Consider the following 22,175-nt stretch of genomic DNA (forward strand, 5'->3'; position numbering starts at 1 on the left):
CAGTGGTTAACCCTGAAGGACACAGGCAGAGTTATAAAGGAACGATGTAGTTCTGCAGAAAAAGCTGAAAACTGATGTCCGCCAATGTTTTCCATTTAGTTTGACACAAAGATAGTATTGAGCCAGAAAGATTGAATACGAATGCCAACGACACTTTTTGGTTTTTAGGTAGGTGGGAGGGATTGGATAAGAAAAGAAAATCTAAAACACAATAACCATCCGACAATTCTTCACTTCACCATCGAAGCTGCCAACTGAGACGCTGAAGGTTATCGCTTTAACACATTTCCACAAAATCCAACAAAGACATCCTTACCTCTCTGATCTTATCCCGCTTTTCCTTGGCGTCCGCCTCAGAAGGCTCCCCGTCGCTGACCCCGACGACCTTGGGCATGGGAACGGGCGGTAAGGGTTTGGGCCCCGTCTCCTTCTTCTTCAGGTCCTCGATGACTTTGGCCTTTTCCGTCTGGATCTCAGCCTTCAGCTCCTGGCGAGACTTGCGCAGTTTCTCCTTCGCCTCCTGCAGCGCTCGTTCGTGGTCGGCGCGAATCTTGTTGCGTAGGCTCTCCTCCTCCTCTCTGTGTGGGGAAAGGAAAAACGGGAAGGTAAGTCCTAACTGTCACCCGATGGGTTTGCCAATTGTGCATCTTGGAAAAGCAGAAGTGGAGCCTTCTGCGGAACCAATGAGAATGCAATAAGATGGTAGATCAACAACAACGAAAAAAACTTGTCTTCTCCAGCAGCCATTGGACAGAGCAGACAGCCGTGAAACCAGCAGACCAAATGTGCTGGTGCTCGCGGGAGTTGCTAGGCAACAAGCGCAGTGTCCATCAAATGTGACTTCAAGATCGGGAGGATTTTGAAGCCGCTCATTTTCAAGACACTAAAAAACATAAACTTACAGTCAAAAAAATGATTGGGTATGCACCGACCCACTTTTTCCACTTCCGATACCTGAGGTTTAGTATCGGCCAATCCCGATCAGATACAGAAAATCAGAGCTAAAAAGACTTTTTTTTATTTATTTATTAAAAATATGTTTTCTTAACTCTGGACCAGTACAGCACACTTAAATACACCGATAGCTTCACAAGTTTGGTCAGACATGGAAAAACAACTTTAATCTGTTTCATCAGTGAAATTAGGAGAATAAACATGCAATATAAATTGAATAAAGAAACTGACTAACTTTCTTAGTTAAAGGTAACAAATAAAAACTACAAACCAAAAAGTGGAATTAGGAATTCCTAAATATAATGTAAAATAAATAATAAATCACGACATCTCAGAGCACAAAGCGTAGAGTTAGACCGACTAGATCTGCTCTTATGGATTGGGCATCAGTACTCAATCCAGAATGTTTTTCAATATCGTGAAAAATACAAATACTAATATCGGACTGAGCCACGCATGTCAACGCAAAAGGCTTCCATGTTCATTTCTCAGTACAATCTCAGGCCCTGTGGGAAATTACTTTTTGTGCGTTCTCTACAAACAAGTAAGAAGTACGCATCTGGAGATAAACATTTAATAAAGATTTTCTATTTTCCATTTTCCATTTTTGAGCTGCTCCATGAAGCAATCGACTGCAGCAGGGAAGCAGAATAAAATTCACCCACATTTACTTCGTCATTAAGAAAAAAAAAAGCCCCAAAAACTATCACTTCCTCCTGGGAAACCGAACCTCACTGAACCACGTTGGCTCCAGGAAAGACGATGAGTCCAGATAAAACCCAAACAAGGACTGCCACAGCGGCGAAGCACCCGGCTGCACCTCTGTGTGGCGGTACTGCGCCTGGGGCTGTTGACTTTGCTCCGTCCCGTGAGGATGTAACTCCGGTAATGAAAAACAAACACGGCAAAGGTGTCAGCGGGACGACGGCGCTGTGCGGTTCTATTAAAGGTCACGGAGAAAAAGAGCGGCTCTGAACCTCTCTTAGCTGTTTGCTGCACTTAAACACACAGCTGCAGATAAACGCTGGGAGATCGGCGGGAGGGAGAGCTTGAGACGTCATTTATCATGTTCCTCCTCTCTGCTCTTAAAGCTGTGAAACTTGTGTTAATAATCTGTGACTTTGGAGCTAAATGCTTCTAATAAATACCTTTCTGGCTACAAACCTGAGCAGCGTTGAAAGCTCCTTTTCATGATGGAAAACTCTTATCTAAAAAAGAAACGAGACTTGCCCAGTGCAAGTCTGCAACTTTACTCTTATTATTCCTGCTATGAGAGTCTCCCTCCAGCTATTTATTTCAAGACAAATAAAAATCATCAAATAAAAGGGACACTAAATTTCTATAAAGTGTGGGGAATAAACTAAGCATGTACAAAATTATTTTCTTTTCTTATTTTTTTTGTGCTGTGTGGTAGAAAATGCTCCTAAAATGTCACTGCAAGAAGAGAAAACCTGCGATGCTAGCCAAGAAATATGTATGGCGAAACTGGAGTTTGTTTGTTTTAATATGTGCGTTTGTTAGAAATATTCCAAAAAGTTGCACTGTCGAGTTTTGTTGGAACACGGAAGAAAAATGTCAAAATGTTCACAAAAATGTGTCTTTATGAAAGTTCACAGCCCAGCTGCTGTGTTGCGTTTGCATCCTCCTGGTGGTAGAGCTCAAACGTTTTAATCGAGTTAATTTCAGAGTCTAATTAATTCATCACAATTAATCTCATTCCAAGTCGCTATTCAAAACCTGAACAGCAATTCCAAAGACCTTTTTGATGATAATTACTGAATAAATGCACATGTAAACCGAACAACAATATTTATTGCCTGTTAATCAGGTTTTTTGGCCATTAGTTGTTGTTGTACTCATTCACCTTTCAAGTATTTCAGGAACAACTGATCATTCATAGAACTTCTTTAGAAATGTGGACTATAGATGCTGAAATCAGCGTTGGGAACATCTGTGCTAGCTGCTACATGTTTAGCATTGACATGCCATTATAGGCTTGATTAGCTTTGCTAACTCCTTTTAGCACAACACTGATCTTTTCTACCGTCCTATTAGACTGTTGTTCTGGGAGCAAAAATAAAACCCCTGAGGGCCAACAAATTTGTGGTCTATTGTTATGTGTGGATGTCACTTGTGCGTCAGGTTTACAGGCGTACCAGAAACACATGATCAGAAAGGTTCTGCCCGGAACCTTTAGTTTGTTCAAGAAAAACAAAATATGATTAATTACCTTATAGTTAGGTCTTCACATTACGGATGTCAGTAACAACAACTTAGCAGAAGTGAAATCTATCGGCCTGGTTCTAAATTTATATCCGTGTGCAGAATAGTTTTTCAAAAACAAATGCTTCAGAGCTGCTGTGTCCCAATCACTTAGGATTGTCACTCGAAAGCAAACATGAAAGTCGATGTTTTAACGACCTTCCAAGTGGCCCACGAAAAAAATGGAGCAGGAACTGAAACCCACTGAGATCTGTGTGGACTCAGCTGGGAACGCAGCAAGAGCTGGAAAAAGTTCAACCTCTAAGCGGACGAGGAAACCCTGACGTCTTCTGCAAATGCAAGTCGAGAGATCGGAACCGTGCCGTTGAGAGTGCCGAGGAAAAAGTCGGACAAGCAAGCAAACAAACAAAAAAATCTGATTTGGGTCGAATTCACCTCCTGTGTGAAAGCAGCTTTCACACATCATTCTGTGTAAGTGAGAAAGTATGACATTATTATATCCACTCGTTGTGTTGCCACTTTCCAATGATGGTGAAAGTTGTCCTTTTTTTTCCTCACAGAAATAAGCTTTTAGTGCTGCGTCATGACCAACAGATGTGCTTGATTATAAACTTACCCCAGATATAAAATTAATAAGCAGAAGCAAGAAATTATGAAATTCAATTCTGTGTACAATTGGTCAAATCTAGAAGAAAAGAAAAAGATAAAAGGGGACGAGGGTCTCGCAGAGCGATAACCGGCCACGCGCAGTAAGGAAAGCTGTACCGTACACGGCGCTTTTATGAAACAAGGTGAAACAGATTCCTGTTTGATACGAGGCTGCAGCTGTAGACGCTCAGACCTAATGATGCCTTCATGTTCACATCAATCAGGGCACTCGCTGGACGTTTCAAAGAGACGCTGCGGCGGCCTTGCACTCAGGCAGAGTGATTGGGGAGACGAAGCGTTTCCTCTGAGACAGAAACGTGTCTGTCTTGACAGCGTTGCTGTGGCAACGTTCGGGGAGTTTTGTTTCTTTCTTTTTCTTTTTTTTCTGCTCCCAAACAAACCCTGCTAAAAATGTAAGCAAAACTCAACGGCACAGGTACCACGAAGAGTAGAGAGCGTCACCCTGCATTGACATTTCTAATGTCTGTCATCTCCACAGAATGGCTGTCTGCTATTTAAAACTGTGAAACCAGCAGTGATGTCAGAGACCAGAACAGAGGAAACTAACAACACCAGACTGCGTTTCCATGTTCTGGCTTCGTTCATGGTCACAGAGCAAGAGCGTTTCCGTAAAAATCAACAATCATTTGAATAAACATGCAGAATGTTGAAAATATATTTAATAGTTTTCTACTAGGGCTTGGGATTCTAATTCAAAGACATTTTTCTGCAAGTTTCAATCCCATTTTATTGAATGGATTAATTTTAATTGCACTGGAGCATACAGGTCTGGACAAAATGAGGAGCCCACTGCACTGAACCCCATTGGAAACCTCCTGATTATTCCACCAAATATTGATTTCTGAGTAAGAACATTAGTATTGTTGTTTCTAAATGAATATTAACTTGTTTTCTTTGCTTTATGTGAAGTCTGAAAGCCCTGTATCTGTTTCATGATTTGGACCATTCCTCATCTTCTGCTCATAAATACAAAATATTCTCCTGGAATTTCAGAGACATGTTGTCAATAGTTTATAGAATAAAAGAACAATGTCCATTTTACACAAAAACGTACCTGTAGAAAGTAACATCAGAGAAACTGATCATTTTAAGTGCTCTCTTCATTTCTTCCAGAGCTGCATAAGGCAAACAATCAAAGAGAGATATCAAAATTAAAGCCAGTGTTTGCCTTGAACTTCAGACAACTGCTCAAGAGCAAAAGTAGGAGTAGGGCAGGAGTTTATTGGTACGAGGTTCCAGGTGGAACATTGTCAGACCATGATATTAACTTTTGTAAACTCAACCTGACCCCATGTTGATGCATCTTAAAGTCAACTTGAAGCCAAATATATTTGGTGTTGAAGAAAAAGGAGGAAAAGCACAAAATAGCAAGCGCCAGCTGAGCGGGGCATGGTTGTAAAGCTAATGTAGAACTGTGTAATACTGATGAAACGCAGTGGAAGATTTCACTGAACCTCAGGGATAATAAGCTTCCACACATATCTGGGATATTTACTTATGTGTGCAGAAAGTGCAATTAGTGATTCTAAATCTAATGCAGAATAGATGATAAAGCATGACAAACCTTAAGAACACAAAGCATAGAATTACACTGAATAGATTTGGCCTTACAGATCACACCGATATCCGATCTAAAATTTTTATCAATATTGGGACCAATCCAGACATTAATATCAAATCGGTGCATCCTTACTTAAAATACATAGTTTTGATTTTAATGAAGTACCGCAGTAAAGCTTGGTTCCAGCAAAAGCTAACTTTACATCAGTAGCACAGAGCATCGTACAAACTGTACTGTACAACACATGAATCGTTTCCAAGTCCCCGAGTTACACCGTCTCTCATGAAAAGGTCCATCTTTCTTTGTTCCTGTGAAAAACATTCACACAGTGAGGAAACCCTGAGTGTGAAAACCTGCAGGTGTCTAGAGGCTTTCGGTGTCTGTACTGGTTTGACATTAAGCACATATATATCACGTCAGTCTAGGCACCAGCGTAGTAACACAACCCGTCTCAGTAGAATTAGAAATGTAGTTTAAAAAGAAGACTGGGGAGAAAAAGGTTGGCGCAGCAATGTGAGGCTGTAAAGAGTGTGTGTGGGAAGAGTGGGTTAACCAAAGCTCCCAACTCTGCCAGGGGTGAATGGGTGGATTTTGACCACGTGTCAAACCCAACCATGGTGGCTAAATCCGACCTGCAACAAATTTTAATGTGGTTCTCTAGACTCCAGAATCTGAGGGTGTTTTCACACCTCATAGTCCGGTAGGTTCGGTTGGATTGGAGACCAAAATTGTATCGATTGTTTCATTTTCAGCTGCTGCGGTTCTCTCTGCGTCAAACAAACCAAACCTTTTGGAAACGTTGTTCACCCCCTCGCCTGTGGATGGAGCTGCACTAAGAACCACTGAAGGAAAAGACACAGAAACCTCAGAAGAAGACATGAGCGCTACTTCCTCTGTAAACAAAAATGGAGCGGTGTCAGATTCTAGCGGTTGTAGGATTTCTCTTTTGTCTTTGGTAAAAGACCACGAGTCGATTCTCCCACTATTGTTTAATTTGTTTTGGTTTTATTCACGCAGAATGCTTCCCGCTCTTGGAGCAGTCTCCGGTCCGCCTGCGTCTACACGCATTCGAACGATACCAGCGGCCACTGCAACCAAACCAAGAGCTCAGTTTATAGGCGTACCAGAGTTAAATTTTTGATCCACAGCGGAATTTGACTGCGTGTTCAAACCTCAAACAAATCAGACTTTCTAGGAAAACGGACTGGTGTTTGTGTAAAACGGACTAAACAGGGCTTGTGTGAATGCAGCCTAAATTGCAGTCAGTCAGTCAGTCCCTCCAGTTTTTTGCAATTCTGTGTCAACAAAAATTCACGCAGAATCAACCTATCGCCACATTTCCACACCAATGCAAAATTGAAGGTTTTTTGGGGGGGGTTTGTGCAAGTTTTATACAAAAATGATCAAAAATATTGTGTCTAAGTGACTGCTACTTCCCCCTGCAGGTGGCAGCATTTCTTTTATGACACTATGGCCTCACCCTTACTTGAAGTAAGGTCCATAATTGAAACGTCGAGTAAGAAAAAGTCACATTAACGTCATGCTCATGTGGAAATATTGCAAAAGTTTCTAAAAATTAGCTTCATAACTTTTGACTGGAATATTTGGTTGTTTTTTTCTTATTTAAGTCCTGGAAGATTTAAATAAGAATGTTAAAACATTATGAATATTATTTATTTTCAAAAAGTACTTACTGAATGCAGGCAGCTGCTTGCTAATATTTTGTAACAGTTTGTTAATGGGGTGTATAAACACAGCCTGGCACAACCGGCCCTTGCGAACACTTTTGATCTTGGTATGAAAATAAAAGTTTTACACCCCTGATATAGACAGATAAAGAACAAGCAAACTGACTGCTGAAGAAAGCTAAATAAAAAAATGTGGCAAACAAAACAAAGCTTTTACGCTAATGACGCACAACATGGAGAACATCAGGTTTTGTTTTTTTTCTCACAAGGCTGGGCCAACTGTGTCTAAAATAAACAGCTTCAAAGTTACGCAACATCGCCCTGGAAACGCCTCATAAATATTCATGCTGCCACTCGGCGCGCCTGACGTTAATTGATGGAAAACAGATTTTGTAGCATCAAGATGGCAGTTACTGCATGCTCGTGTGATTGAACGGATGGATTTGCGAGTGTGCTTCCAGTAAACAGCACAGTGTCGAACCGCTGCGCATCTGTGAGGAGAGTGTGCATGAAAGCATTCCTCCTTTAGTTCAGGTTCTTTGATTGAGTTATTTTGCCAACATTGTGACAGTTACTGCGGCTGTGTAATTGTCTCTGGAACTGAGGAGGATTCCTTTTCCTCCAAATGAAAATCCTTGTAGGGAAGATGCATTTAGATGCCCAGATCTGAATTATGGCCATCTGTGTAGCATGAAAGCTGACCTCTTGTGCATGTGGGGGACTTTGAGGAAGTGTTCGCAATACCAACTGTGCTCTGACACCATAGGTGTTGACGCTAATGCACGTACGGCGGCTTGTTAAATAATTCATTCCTCTCGAACTTTGTCACAGTTTAACACACCTGAGCTCGCCGAGCAAACTGTTGCACTTCTTCCAGCGGCACTTCGGCAGTTAGAGACGCACGACGCCACCGCAACTGCTGATCTGATGCAGTTTTAAACTCTGAAACATGCAGAAAAATCAGCCTACAAGGCAAACTCAAAGGCAGTGTCCAGAGGAACTGATGCACCGATCTGATACCAATATCTATACCAATATTGATGTGGGGGGAAAAATAAAAAATAAAAATCTGGATCGTGTATCTGTGTCCTGATCCGTAAGAGCACATCTATTCAGTCTAATTCTATGATTAGTGCTATGAGAAATTATTATTTACTTGACATTATGGTTAGAGTTGCTAACTACGCTTTCTGAACCATTTCAAAGAAAACATGCCGCTATTTATTTGTACACGTTTGTCCAACGTATTGTCTGCATTGTCAACCGATACAGAAAAAGTGATTGTCTTTATTTTATTTTATTTTTTTACACTGGCTGTTTTACTCCTTAATGAACTGACTGAACAAATTAAATTTGGGTTGTTTTCACATGTGTTTTTTTTTTTTTTAAAAAAAGAAACATTTTAAGTCAATTCTGCTCTGGTTTTAGGATCTGATCGTACCGGCCAATACTAAACCTCAGATATCGGTATTGGAAGTGAATTAAGTGGATCGTTGAATCTCTAGAAAATATGTGGCAGGTCTTAAAATCACTGCTCACCAACATCCATAGGCAAAAAATTGACAAAACTAGTCGAGACAAAAACACCTGCAACCTGAATTAGAAAATCCTTCAACAAAGTATTGTCTATGACCCATAGACAATACTTGCATTTAGATGCCTAGATCTAGATCTAGATGCCTAGAAAATTTTATTAATAAAGTGAATATTTTGAATCTCGCTCACTTACCAACTGCACAAAAGTGTGTTAATCTATAATGTAAAATTTTAATGAAAATAAATTCTAATAAAATTTAGAAAAAGGCAAAGAAGCTCAAAGGGCGGGTGCCATTTCAAGGCTCTGTACAAAAATTAACCACGAAGCCATCAGAGCTCCTGATTTGTCTGTCAGTCTGGCAGAAATCACTTCCCCATCCCATCAAACCTCCTGGGTCTCATTTCTGTTTAGTCTCCAGTTATCGAAAGGGCTGCTCGTCCCTTCCCATGACAACGGATAAGCAGCAGCAGTTGCCTGCCTCATTGGGTTATCCATGAGAAAGTCATTTGTTTTTTTATAAGTTTAGAAAATGAGGTTTAGCAGACTGCAGCAATAGAAAGCCTGCATGTCACCATCGCAACACAAAAACCTGAATCCAGCTAGTTTTTACATGATGCTAACGTAACATTTTCATGCACATTTGCTTCTGCAACCACAAACCCTCCTTTTAACCAGATCACTGAATTACAGTGGAAGTCATTTAATGACAATGTTTGCAAAAGAGTTCAAATATAAATTTTGTTTTTGGAAAATAAATAAAGAGCTGATCAGCTTGGAGAAAGTTGACAAACCTTCTGATCAGAATGCAACAGAATGTGTTGGGTATTATCATTTGTATCAGTTCCCAAAACAACACACGCACAAGAAAAACTCCTCATAAAAGAGCCTGTGGGATCAGTGCAACCCTGCCAGACTACACAAAGGGTAAAAAAATGACCCAGTATCTTAAGACCGGGGCAGGGTTAACAGTATTTGCTCTCAGAGGCAAAGAAGCATCCAAGTCACAAACGTAAGTAAGCGCTAAATCCCAAAATGTATCTAAATTAAGAGCTTCTGGAGCCTTTATTTCAACAATCAGGTCCCACAAGTAGGAAATACCATTTCAAAGAGCCACTGTTGATTCCGCTACTGTTGACTCCATCTTTGAAAGCATCCCTGTATTCAGTAACAGCACCTACAACGAAGATTGTTGCTGTAAGTTTGATACAGTAGAACTAACATCTGGTGCTTTTGCTAATCCAAAGGAATTTAACTTTTTTTTAAGTTTGAGTGATCAGTCAAGCTGAAAACCAGTCGCTTAAAGACACCAGCTGATTTTCATGAGCGTCTCTCATCAAGACACAAAGGGCAGCACATGCTACGAGTTAGCCGTAGCTCCTTAGCCAAAGTTTCTTCATGAGCAATGAAACATCACAAACCATTTCCCTGCTTTTCACTGTATTCTCTTGAACTGTGTGTTTGGGCCAAGAAGCTACCATGGCGCACTCTTGCAGCTCAGTCGGTTCTTTTTCTGCTCTGGCTTTTAAAGGATCTCGCCACAATGGCTGTAGTCCGTAGAGATGATAAATGGGAGCAGGAGGAAGGCACCACCCCACATGGACACAAGTGATGCTTCACACCTCCCTCACTAACACAAGGCAGCCTCATAAACAAAACCAGCACATAGACAAACAATGCCTCATCACGCGTCCCTGCTTAATGTGGAGGAGAAAAATACTTAATCCATCACCGCCCTCGCACGTTTAATTTTTTGCGGGTATGAAATATCAAGGACCGTATCGATTGTTGGGCGTGACCCAATCAAGCTATTAAGTCGTTTTACTCAACAAGCTCCACCCACACTAATATATACATTGAACTGTCATTTGAGACAAATATCAAACTGCTGCGCATGCAGAGCTGATCCTTTTGTGTTTTTGCAGCCTGAGGTTGGAAAGCAATTTCACTCGGAGCAGTGATTCATTACATTTTGTTCTACACTGTTACGCCTTTCAAAATTTGCAATTACTTTCAGAAATCTGGAGGGGGCTTCCTCCCACACACACACACACACACACACACACACACACACCACACACACACACACACACACACACACACACACACACAGACGACTGTTTGAATGATTGCACAGCAGCTTCAAAAGACCAGATGACACTGGCAAACAGATCTACCACACACACACTCAGCAGGAGAACTCGGCAGAACCTCGGAGGAATGACACATTTGTTAAATATTTATTAGTGCATGCAAATGTTAACTTGGTAAAATCTTAATCCTATATGAACAGTTCAACTCTAGAGCCAAAATCTTGTTAAACATACTGTAGCTAACCAAGTCTACTCAGTTCTGCATATCTTATGCAACATATCTGCATAAGATATGTTGCATATTGAATACTGTATATTCAATGCAGTATAACACTCGAATAATCCAATGAATTGACTTTTCAGTTAATGGTTTCTTCTTCAAAATCTGTGTTTTAAATAGGCCATCTGCCACTTTATGCAGTCACACTTTCACTGTTTATGATCAAAAATATCTTCAAAGCTGCTTTAGCATCATAGCAGGTTTTCAGTTATTCTTACTTTGCATGCGACGGTCCAGACTTAAAGAAAGAAATATGGGAATGCTATAAATACACTTTGGGTGTGAATGGAAATTTTTAATCTCCAGTGGGTTTATGGCATCTCATTCCTGCCAAAAGCCCAGAGGAGTAAAATAAACGATCACAACAGCGTGTTTATTAGAGAGTGCATAGCTCTTATCACAGGCATTTCCCTTTATTCGTGGATCCATGAATGCAGCACGCTTTGCAGTAAAATGCCCTCTCTCCACCCATCTGGACACTCCCATCAGTAAATTATACTTGTTCTCTGCTTAATGGGGTATTTGTCAGTTTGGGGACAATAACTCCTTCTGATTGGCTGGAATTTCAACTCCAATCCAAGACAGCCAACCAGATCAATCACAAGAATTACTGCCGACAACTGACAAATACGCCTGCTAAACCAAGAGAGCGCGCTTTACCACTATTCATGCTGCATTCATGGACCTGTGTACAAATGGAAATGGCCATGATAAGAGCTAATTCGCTGCCTTAGTTTATAAAGGCTGACGTCTCGCATCTTTACTAACAAGTGTTGAAAATGCTCTTTTTGTGTTTTCATAAGCTGAATAAAGCATTATTGAATGAATGATAGAGTTCCCTTTGAACATCACAAGATCTAGTCCTTTAGATCTGCCAGCCCAAGAAAAGAGCTTTTATCAAACCGGGGTGAATGGGTCAAATCAATAGTGATACAAAACAGGAATATAAAGACAAAATCATAAAACACAGACGGCATTTTTTATACAAAAACCAGGCCGGATCACATGCTGAGCTCCTACTTCTGCTTGTAATTTAGCTGCAAAGTAGCTTTGTCGCCTAATTCCTAAAGACTCTTCGCAGTAGCGTTCCATTACGTGGGAACTTGAAGACGTTGATCCACAAAACAGGCAAAAACAATTGCAGTTCAATTTTTTGTTGGCAGCATAAACACTTTTTTTCTTTTTTTGTTGTTCTTGTTGAGCAGCAAAATACAGCTTCTGGTTCCTAAATAACATTCAAACATCTACCTTTGAAAGAAAGTGGTTTCTAATACAGAGAAAGTAATCATTTTTATTCATGTCAAGTTCCTAAATTGCAGGAAGCAAGAATGTTGGAGATAATAGAAATGGACTTTTTGGCAGCAAGTGAGAACATACAGCTGTGATGACAGCTTTAGAAAAAAACAACAACAAAAAAAAAACTGCTTGCCAAATTCCTGCTGCAGCAGGAAAGTTGGAAAAGCTCGCCACCCTCCAGCGACGGCATATTATTTAGCTCCTCTGCTGTTCTCAAACTCCAGCTGGCAGCGAAAACAGCAAAACGGATTTATTTTTTCTCATTTCACAATATTACAGTAGACAAGGAGAGGATATCCATCTTAGTAATAGCATTCAACTCCTCAGGGAGCGACCAGATCTCTGATGGCCTCGTCTGACCGAGAGGAGACCGGACATGTCGAGGAAAAAGGGCCACATCCCCAACGTTTTCATCCCAGATGTCATTTTAAATGGATTTTTTTTTTTTTTTTCCGCTTTTCTAAAAACAAAATGGCAGAGAATATTTTCAAAAAGCAGTTTTTATCTCAATAATCAATTCTTGTACGATGGATAATTAGGAAATTTTAATTTTGAAAAAGCAGCTTAATATTAGCAGATAAAAGACGTTTAAAAAGCAACAAAAGACATTTCAAAATTAGTAAAAAAAAAAACAAACTTCAGGATCAGACAAATGCAGCTCAGTCTGTTGTTTGCATGTTTGTTGCAAAATCCTTCTATAGACAATTAGTTGATGCTAATGTATTGTATTGAGTATTATCTATACCCAAGTATAGGTCAGAAGATGCGAAATATTCCTTGTTTTACGTTTTTGGTAGTTTTCTTGTAGGAGTTCTCATTAAATTACAACTTTAAATAGATGAGTAGAAACTGTAAAACAGCCTTGTCAGACAAGCTGATCAAGCACACTGTGCCCAGAGCGTCAGTGGGGAAAAATGTAAATTAAAATGTAATCTTCAAAAACTCAACATTTGATTATTCATTAAAAAGGATTTATTGTCTAGCCCCATGGACTCTTGGTGAACTTATCAAACAGCTGTCGTCAAATGACCCTCAACACCAGCAGAGGGTCGTTGGGTTGACCCTCCAGCAGAGGGTCGTTGGGTTGACCCTCCAGCAGAGGGTCGTTGGGTTGACCCTCCAGCAGAGGGTCACTGGGTTGACCCTCCAGCAGAGGGTCGTTGGGTTGACCCTCCAGCAGAGGGTCGTTGGGTTGACCCTCCAGCAGAGGGTCGTTGGGTTGACCCTCCAGCAGAGGGTCGTTGGGTTGACCCTCCAGCAGAAGGGTTGTTGGGTTGACCCTCCAGCAGAAGGGTCGTTGGGTTGACCCTCCAGCAGAAGGGACAACAACTTTCTGCCTCAGGTTGTTCATAAGCTGAACCGCTGTTAGGATGATGCACTTCACATTTTTGACCTTATGTGATCATAGCCTTCTGGTGATTTTTACGCGTTTTATGCCATTTTTAGCGATTCAAGCCCCTGGTGGAAAACCATCTGGGTTTCTATGAGCTAATAAAGGGTTCCTTCACATTTCACATATTTATCCAGTTATGTTTCCAGATTTCCCAGACCTTTTATCCCTTTTTGAGCGAATAAATGAAAAAGTTCCATTCAAATTGATCACATGGACTGATTGATTTTCAGATAAATGATGGATGTACAGTGCAGTGTTGATTAGAAATTAATCCCTCAGTTTTTCAGGCTGCACAGGAAGGCAGCTATTGGATGTCGTCGGAAAATTTTCTCGTCATCTCGAGAAAGCATCTTAAAATTAAATCTTACGGTTGAGAGAACCGTAAAAGAAAAAGTATACTCAGAAAATATCAGCTCTTGGCTTATATTCATGTATATAATTAAAGGCCATATACTCTGTATTGACATTATCTCTGATGACTGAGGCTACATCCGTCTCTGCAGGTAACAGGTGTGCGTCTGATGTCTCCTGTGCTTCCTGAATAGTGTGTTTATATTTCCTGGCTGGTTGCTTGCAATAGTACAGAATGATCATCATGTGGCCAGAACAACTCTGTGGAACAGCTAATTTCAAGCTGGAACATAATCTTATGCTCTCAGCAGCTCTTTTGCAAAGAATTATGCTTGTTTCATATTTAACGTTTACTCAAAGTGCCATTTTCTCGTTCGATAGCTTTGCGGTTATTAATGACCTCCGTCTCTCGCTCCCGAGTGCTCCAGACTGCTCAGCTTGTCGAATGTTTAGTTATTCCTCTACCGCCACTTATGGGAAAGATGATGTTTTCGGCTAGTGTTGGGAGGAGTCGCGCTTTGGGCCGGAAGCACGGCTTTACGCCTCTAACAGAAACCCATTAGCCTCAGCGCGTTGAACCGGCTGCTGCAGGTCAGGGGGAAAAAATAACTAACATGTGGGAAATGTAAACAGGTTGGGGAGTATTTATGCACTGAATCAAGTTGTGTTGACAAAAAGCATTTCACCATGACATACACATATTAAATGCTAAAACCTTCAATAATTCTAAATATTATTGTTTGTGCTCCAAGTTTTAGCTTCCTTAGTGGCTGATAAATTAAAGTTTCAGATCATCAGGAGGTTTGAGATCGTGCTTTTCTTCAAAATTCTTTAAGATTATCAATTCAAGATCAGATCATCTACTCCTGTCTTAACTGTGGCTAATTACCAGTTGGCTAATTACTGCTAAAACACATGATCAACCATGACAAAAAGAAAACAAACAGGAATGAGGTCGAAAATCAAACTCAATAAATTCAAACTAAATGATAAATTTAGGCACTTTGGTGTTCCTGAGTAATCCAGCACGTCTCCCGGGCTGTGATGATTTATCACAGCAGCAAAAAAGCAAATGCTTGGCCAAGCATCATTAACAATAAATGGTGACACCGAGTGAGGTGCAGTTGTGCCTTTAAAGTCTGTAACAAAAAACATTTTGGGCATTTTCATTCTACTCCAGCGTCCAGTGCTCCTTTTTAAAACCATGTTCAGTAAATGGCCAGGATCCCAACTAACCAAGCAAACACCATCCAACTTCTGACTGTCGCCAAACTGTCGTTCCTCATCCTGGCAAAAGCAGCGCCATAAATCAGTGTTTCGACAGCTGACGGTTTAAATGGTGTGCTGTTCCAATGTGTCCCTCCTATCAAACCAAATCAACTCAGTTGATGGTTACAGCTGCATTTCAATAAATTACTTTATGATGGAAAACATGTGCAAATACATTGTTTTGAAAAACTAAAGTATAACAAGTTCACACCTAAAAAAAGGTGAATTTCTGCTCATTTTGTTGATTCCTGCTTGCAGAAATTGGCCCGTTCAGCCGATTTTTCCACTGTGTATTAATACACATTAAAGCGCATCTGGTGTGTGAACTATAACATTATAAGAGTTTTAAGAGGTGGTCTGAGGTGTTCATACTCTTTTTTATTTTTGTGGGAAGTTGTAGTAAAATGTGGGAAACAGTGAAGTATTGTCATCATACCTGATAGCGTCAAAACTAATGCTTGAAATATCATCCGTAGCACAATCAGCAGGGCTGATTCTTTCAGCTGCCGAGACAACATGCACTACATCAATGTTGGGGAAACAAATCCATTTTGTTGTTGATTTCAGAAATAAAAAGGTTTCAGAAATCACTAAACAAACATTGTCCATCAGGTTGTTGAGCTGCCTTTGTAGGCCTGTTTTGTAAAAGATACATAGAGCAAAAAGCCAACACCTTCTATTGCACTGTATGTCTAAAAACTCACATATGATTAGATTCCTAAAGAAAAAACAGCAAGCAGAGCCTCTGATTTAAAAAAATAATGGGGGAGTAAACTTTAAGCCACTATGGTATTATAATATGATTTATGCAGCAGAGATCCATCAGTGGTTTCATCCACATCAAGGGAAGAATACTGGTACTTTTCAGGTTGTGGGTGGGTTATTTTCCTCAGATATGCCATAATCAGCCACCATAAGACACACCACCACAGACACACATAATAGGCTTGGTGGATCGTTTCAGGTTTTTCTGCGAGCACACTCTGAATAAAGACGGAGCTGATTCAGTCCCATTCTTCAACTTCACCTTAAATCAGCAGCTAGATTTATGAAAGTTGGACACAAGTGAGTGTTCCAACAGGACGTCGATACCAGCTCTGGTTAAAAGTTTGCAAACTGTGTTTGAAAGCTAAATCCAAGGTGGCGAACCAACCAGTCTGAACCCAGTGCTACCGTTTTAGATAACACCAAACAGAATCGTAACAGAAGCTTGTTGATGGCTACCAGAAATGTTGTTGACACTAAGGAACATTGAAGTTTATAAAATTGGCACAATAAATCAAATTTCCTGCTTTTACCAACTCAGTCTGAGCTTTACCACAACCGAACGTCCGTCTTTGACGGATGTGGCTGTTCTAAAAGCTTTGGACGTAATGTTATGGATCAGACTTAATAAGAAAGCTTTACGTCAAGACCCTTGTTAAAAATAAACCTGCAGACCAACTACATGCATAACAGAATGCACAACACAAGAAATATCCAGCTCAAAAAAATACTAGTCCAGGCAATACTTTGCAATGTAAATGAGAGGGAGACCGTGACTGGTACCCAGCGGGGTTAGAGACTTGACAATCTAATCCTTTCTCAATCAGTTGTATATTCTATCCCTAAACAATGCAAACGTATATAGGCAACAACAATATTTAGTCTGGATGCTGCGGCTCAGTCAATGAGGACCAAACCGAGCAGTTTTCAGTGTCATTAGTTATGTTTCCACCAACCATAAATTTGTGCAATTTGAATTTTACAAAATGAAATCTCGCTTAATGGAAACAGCAATTTAAAAAGAAAAAACTCACTTTTCAATAAGTTTCTATCTTGGTGGTTTTTAAGCTACATCAAAATTAGTGCATTTCCCCCATGAAATGATCAACAACTGCAGGGTTTCCCCCAGTGTATTATAAGTCTGGTGGGTCACCAGGCTTTACTTGTGCCCACCAGGCTAAACATTTCTTCTTTTTTTTTTAAGTCTTTTTAAAATGTTTGCATGTTTTAACACTTTATATGGTTCGTGTTCAGGTATCAATCTTCAAACTTTCAAAAACAGATAATTATCAAGTGATATTTTCAAATTTTCTGCCAACTTTAAACAGTTTTAACTCAGAAACACGACAGGCCGCCCTCGCACTCAACCACAGGGATTATTAGCAAGTTTTCTGGGGGGAAACCTTGAAGTGGATGTCACCGGCGGAAAAGACGAAGACGACGAAAGGAAGCGGCAGGAGGACGACGGAGCCGCATGTTTTTGAATGACTTATCTTGTGAGCAAACTTATTCAGCTGTGATTTTAATCGCGTTTCTTGTTGAACGGAAACGCCGCAATTGCGTTTTTCCGACATTAGCGGAACATCCACAAAAGTTTTGTGCGCCATGTTTGATACGAGTGGCAACCCTACCATCCTCAAGCGGTCTAAGTTTATTATACCGAAATCCCAGAATCTCAGCTCAGCGTAGAAGACAGGGCACTGTAGTAGAGCTGCAAAATATTCAAAAATAAAGCAACGGCAACGTTGCTTTTAAACACTGTAATGACAATATCAGTTGCGATAAATCCTCGGTTTGCTCATGTCTGTCTTTCTAAGCTGCAATTAGGATGCTGCAGCCATTCTGTGACTGTCAGCACTTGGGCACTATCACATGTTGCAGGGGTGGACGTCTAGTGTAGTGAGACTCCATCTGATAGGCTGAGTGTTAATATGCATGCGAGATGTGAATTCCTGACACACGACACGCTAGTTGATGCAACTTGATGCAAGCAACTGGATGTCCAGAGACCAGGAACTTCTTACCAAAATGCATTACAAATACTAAATATAGTACTAATGTAGTACTGCTGCGTGATAGTATGCAAAAAAAAAATGTTGTGGACCTTCAAGAAACAGTTACTTGATTGATTAATCGGATGAAAGAAAATTGGCCCATTCTGCAGATTTTTAATGTAACAAATTGTCTTTTTTATGTTAGAAATACATTGAGATGCAAATAAATCAATATATTAAATTTTTAAGTAAGAAAATTAACCTTTTTCTGCCTAAAATGTAATAGAATAGGATTTCTTTAGTGAACATTTGATTATTTGTAACAGATGAAGCATCTGCAGCTAAAACCAGATTTTTAACATCAACATGTGAAAAGCTCAGGCCTTTCCGTGTGACTTATCAATACAGTGTAGGGCCGATCTGTTGATGTTTTCAGCGATGAGAATAAAAATTGGACAGCAAAAGGGGCTTAATATGAGATTTACATTTTCTCTTTTTACAGAATTTGAACCAGGTGTAAGTAACATTATGCTACTTGAGGAGTCCCATGTAGTTTTTGTTTTATCTTAATTGGAAAATGTATACATTTTTTGGAAAGTTCAGAGAATGAACAACTCTGAGCGTGTTGTTCATTCAACAAATTGTCTTTTTTTTAAGTCTATATAGTCCAGTGAACGACTAATCGATTACTAAATTAGTTGACCATTTCAATAATCAATTCATCACCTGTAATCCTATTAATTGTTTCAGATCTTGTTTGTTGTGAATCTGCGCTATATAAATAACCTGATTTGAATAGATTTTCCGGATGACATCTGCAGGCATCTCCTCTGATGCAACTTTACAGCATTTTTGTAAATTATGCACAAAACAAGCAATTCTACACTAGAATTCTTGCCCTAGTTTCTGCAGGAAAACCCTCTGCACTCGTAATTTTACTCCTCCAAGAATAACACTTGATAGACGACGCGTATGCACATCCTCCAGGGCACTGGGTTCCAAACAGCACAACATGCTCTTTGGAAAAACCCTGAATATTATCTATATGAGAGGAACAGCAACAAAGCAGCAGAGACTCCGCCACACCAAATCACATGCAAATGCAACAACAACATCCAGCTCATAACCAACAGATTTTAAAGCCTCTTTTAAACAGAGGAGGGTTCGAGCTACCAGCAGGTGGAAAAAAATGATTCGAGAACAGGGCCGAGGTGATAAAATGTCTGTTGTTTCAGAACCTGAATGGTAAAACCCAGAGGAGACACAAAAGGTGGCAGCGCTCACAGGAGAGCGCAGATGTGCTGAGAGGCAAGGGAGGAGGGAACACCTGTGTTGACGTGTCTGGAAACCTCCAGTGGAGCGTGTTTCCTTCTGCCAACAACGCCACACCTTCCAGCATCGCAGCAGACCTGAACGACCGGGTGACAAACGCTTTCCTGGCTTAAGCTTTAAAGGCTCCTACATACTTCAACCGAAGACGGGCAGTTGTTGGTATTCGCACATCCCTTTCTTACAACAGCGTAGACCACCTGGGAGACACCCCTTCTACCAAATACTCTTGGGGGTTCCCACTTACTCCCTCACAAACCCTTCACAGAGCCAGCGCCACACGTCCGCCTCCTCCGTGAGCAATGCCGTGACAGCTTCCATCGAGGAATTATTAACCGTTCAACCGTCCTATTACTGGGGCCAGGATCTACATGCTAAATGGACTAAATCAATGCTAGTCATCAGCTAATCACTCAACATGCTAGAGACTGCACTCAGTTACTAGTCATTTGCCTATTCTTTTTTGTTGTTTTACATATTAGCTATGTGTAGTATGGTGGATGGAGAAAGTGAATGTACGTTCATATGTTTGTGATGTCCAACACGCTTCTGACATCATGTAAGCCACATGTGTCAAACTCAAGGCCCGGGGGCCAAATCCGGCCCGCCGTAGCTTTTTATGTGGCCCTCTACAGTGTAGCCTGAACACTAAGTGTGATTAAATATATTATCAATCACATCAATGCAGTTTTTATCTGTTTACTGCCAATTTATATCAATCCCTCCAGTTTCTTGAGAATTTAATTGATGTATAATTATAGTCCATGATTTATACAGCGAGTAAATAAAAAGTCGCATTTATTATTAGTCCCTGAAGGGACTGAAAAGATGTTCAAAAATATTATGTAATTTTAAGAATTTATTGACATATTAACAGTTTGTGAACAGGTTTTATCAACACGTTCTGGCACAACTGGCCCTTTAAAAGCCTTCATGATCTTGATTTGGCCCAAAACGAAAAGGAGTTTGACACACCTGATTTAAGCTAACAATGCTAACATTAGACTTTCATTTTACCTTCTACATTAATGTTTGTGTACTGAATGGATCAAGTCAGTGTTAATCAACATGCTGGTGTCAACATCCTACCGGTTGTGCCAACATGCCAGTGATAGCCCTCATTCTAACATTAGCATTTCAGCTAAATTAAGCATATTAGCTATTTTTTTATACATTATCTATATTTAGCTTACTTTGTGGAGTTAGCTGACTTTCCATGATAGTGATATACTGACAGCAGTTAAGTTAACCTTAGCATGTTAGCTAATTTTAGCATATACACTAATGTTTGCACATTGAAGGAAGCAAGTTAGTGTTGGAGAGCATGCTAGGGATAACATGCATCCACCTGGTAGTATCAACATCCAAGGCGCTCTACATGCCAGTGATAGCTATCATGCTAATGGTAGCCGTAAAGCTCATATAAACATTTGAGTTATTTTTTCATACATCACATGAATGGAGTCCATGTTAGTCAAGATGCTAGTGACACCCCATGCTGCTGACTTCTAGCTAACCTTAGCATTGTTGCTAATTTTCAGCATCAGAACCCTTGATTCAGGTTTGATCGATACACACTTTTTAAGATTTCTTCTGAAATGTTGTAGTCATAGAAGTTATTTAGTGAAGAATTTCACTAAATAACTTCATTTTTTGAAAATTACGGAAAATGCGCGTAATTTTCCGTTATCTCAGTTAAACCTTTTTCAGAAGTATTCATGTCACCTGCGGATATAAAAGCTGTATAGTGGCAACAGACTAGTAGAAAATAAATATCAAAACTGCTGTCCAAGTGCATTTCTGCATAAAACACATCAACTTCTGACCAATCACACAACATTGCACAGAGCTAGCAGCCAGAGCGGGAAGCCATTCACCTCACCTGTGCCTGTTCTCGTCATGTCCTCCCTGTCCGTGAATTATCACCTGCCCTGAGCCGTGCTTCCCCTCTTTGGGCGAGTCAATGTGCGGGATGAGCACGTCCTCCAAGCCCAGGTCGAAGCGCTTGTGCTTGGAGTTGTCTGGGAGGAAAAAGAAGGCCCCGAAGCATAGGGTGATGAAGGCACTGAGAATGAGGAGGAGGATGAACTTCTCCGACAGCCTCAACGTGGCTCTGTGGTGCGTGAAGGAGGAGGCGCCCGGCGACAGAGTGGGTATTCTGCGGCCCGACAGCGGCAGCAGAGCCGGTGTCGTCATAGTTTCTGGGTCGGGTTAAAGAGTCAACTCGGGGACGGGGGCGGGGGGTGGGTGTCGGTTTCCAGGTGCCACAGAGGTGGTGCTGTAGCGGCATGCGTCAGCTGCTGGGCGTTATTATCTCATCCCTGCGTTAGGGTGTCGGGAGGCAAAGAGGGAACAAGGCGCCTCGGCGAAGAAGCGACTGGTCAGGAAGGAACGGGTCATAGTGAATCTGGGGAGAAAAAACAGGTGTTACTAATGGTGTCCATTTACAAAACCAGATGCAGGAGCAGATCTGCTGGCACTCCTGATAAGAGGTAATTAGCTTTTTTTTTTATTGCAGCAGGATAACTGAAATAAATGTGAAAACTGCAACGTTCCATTTGAGAACATTTATCCAATAAATAACAGAAGGGCACCATTGTTGGTCATCTGAAAAACAGCTTTTAGAATTCAATTCAAAAACACTTTATTCACTCCAAAGGAAAATGAAATGTCATAACTCATATCATCCAAGTATCTCTGTAGATAGGAATGGTGTGAGGAGGAGAGCATCTCTGGTAGCAGTCAGTCCGTTAATGAATTAGAAGGCTGCTGCTGT

The 22,175-nt window shown here is 40.6% G+C and overlaps 1 protein-coding gene across 3 annotated transcripts in view; it reads right to left on the reverse strand.

Annotated features, from left to right (window-relative positions):
* man1a2 (mannosidase, alpha, class 1A, member 2) overlaps positions 1-22,175 on the reverse strand; it is a 109,413-nt gene that overhangs the window by 84,846 nt on the left and 2,392 nt on the right. For all 3 annotated transcript variants that reach the window (XM_055031718.1, XM_055031717.1, XM_055031719.1), the window contains exons 2-3: positions 21,282-21,806; positions 317-578 (exon numbers count right to left, since the gene is read on the reverse strand). In XM_055031718.1, the coding sequence (XP_054887693.1) occupies positions 317-578; positions 21,282-21,595 (576 nt within the window). In that variant the 5' untranslated portion in view covers positions 21,596-21,806. The remainder of the gene's footprint in view (positions 1-316; positions 579-21,281; positions 21,807-22,175) is intronic.

Source organism: Poeciliopsis prolifica, unplaced genomic scaffold, assembly GCF_027474105.1.
Source record: "Poeciliopsis prolifica strain line A6 unplaced genomic scaffold, Auburn_PproV2 SCAFFOLD007, whole genome shotgun sequence".
Lineage (NCBI taxonomy): Eukaryota > Metazoa > Chordata > Actinopteri > Cyprinodontiformes > Poeciliidae > Poeciliopsis > Poeciliopsis prolifica.